This window comes from Phalaenopsis equestris, unplaced genomic scaffold (genome assembly GCF_001263595.1).
Source record: "Phalaenopsis equestris unplaced genomic scaffold, ASM126359v1 Scaffold192247, whole genome shotgun sequence".
In the NCBI taxonomy this organism is placed as follows: Eukaryota; Viridiplantae; Streptophyta; class Magnoliopsida; order Asparagales; family Orchidaceae; genus Phalaenopsis; species Phalaenopsis equestris.
In genome coordinates, this window is record NW_018212196.1 from 1 (window position 1) to 948 (window position 948).

The window sequence follows — 948 nt, forward strand, 5'->3', positions numbered from 1 at the left end:
GAGTTTGTATCAAGAACTAACATATACTGCTAATTAGTGTTCAATTCAAAGATTCAAGAAAATTTCATTTAAAATTCATGAGCTTTTGTTGAAACTCCGAATTTTGTTTGAAACTTTAACTGAACTCCTGAGTTCAGCCAATGAAACTGACCTTATATAACCATGGCTGATAGATCCATATCTTTCCCTGTAGTAATCTATGAGTCTAAAGGTTCCTATGATGATGAAGAGATCAACCGCTATTAACAGCAAACAAGCTCTGATGTCTGATCACAGTTCACGTTCCTCTCATTTTCCATCACCTGTGCTATTTATGAGCTTCTCTGATGCTGAAACTTCTAAAATGGAGCAAACTTCTGAAATGAGCCCAACCTCTATTTTAGAAGTAAAATCCTTCTCTGCAACTAAGCATCATTCATGGGATCTTAGCAACTCGAAAACCGTTGGCCTCAGAATTCTCGATGATCTCATTGATGATAAAATTGTTAGGAAACCTGTAATTGAGTTTGGTGTCAAGAACAGGAGTTCACAGTTAGCTATGGCGTCATTACTTTCTCCTTCAAGATCTTCGCCGGAGCCGCCGCCACCAATCTTATGTCTTTCGGCGACTGAGATGGAGAAATCTGAGGATTATACTCGTGTGATTTCTCATGGACCAAATCCGAGGACAACTCATATTTTTGATACTTGGATCATGGAGAACTGTGGGAATGGCTTCAATTCTCTGAGGAAGGAGATCAGGATCTCCATGGATGGAGCAAGTGGGGATTCTTCTAATGATTTCTTGGCTTTTTGTAATGCTTGCAAGAAGAATCTTGGGGAAGGAGATGATATTTTCATGTTCAGGTTTGCCTCCATCTTATTCATTTTCTTTTTTTAAATTTGTAAAGCGTTAAAATCATGAATATGAGTGAACATTTTAGATATCTCGGGTCTACTGTTCAAAGT

General features: G+C 38.1%; 1 protein-coding gene across 1 annotated transcript; it reads left to right on the top strand.

Moving 5' to 3' along the window:
• The first annotated feature begins 198 nt into the window (after nucleotides 1–198).
• Nucleotides 199–911, top strand: LOC110034689 (protein MARD1-like). Its single transcript, XM_020738933.1, has one exon. It carries the CDS (start codon nucleotides 200–202, stop codon nucleotides 878–880), a length of 681 nt encoding a protein of 226 aa, XP_020594592.1. The 5' UTR covers nucleotide 199; the 3' UTR covers nucleotides 881–911.
• Nucleotides 912–948: the final 37 nt, after the last annotated feature.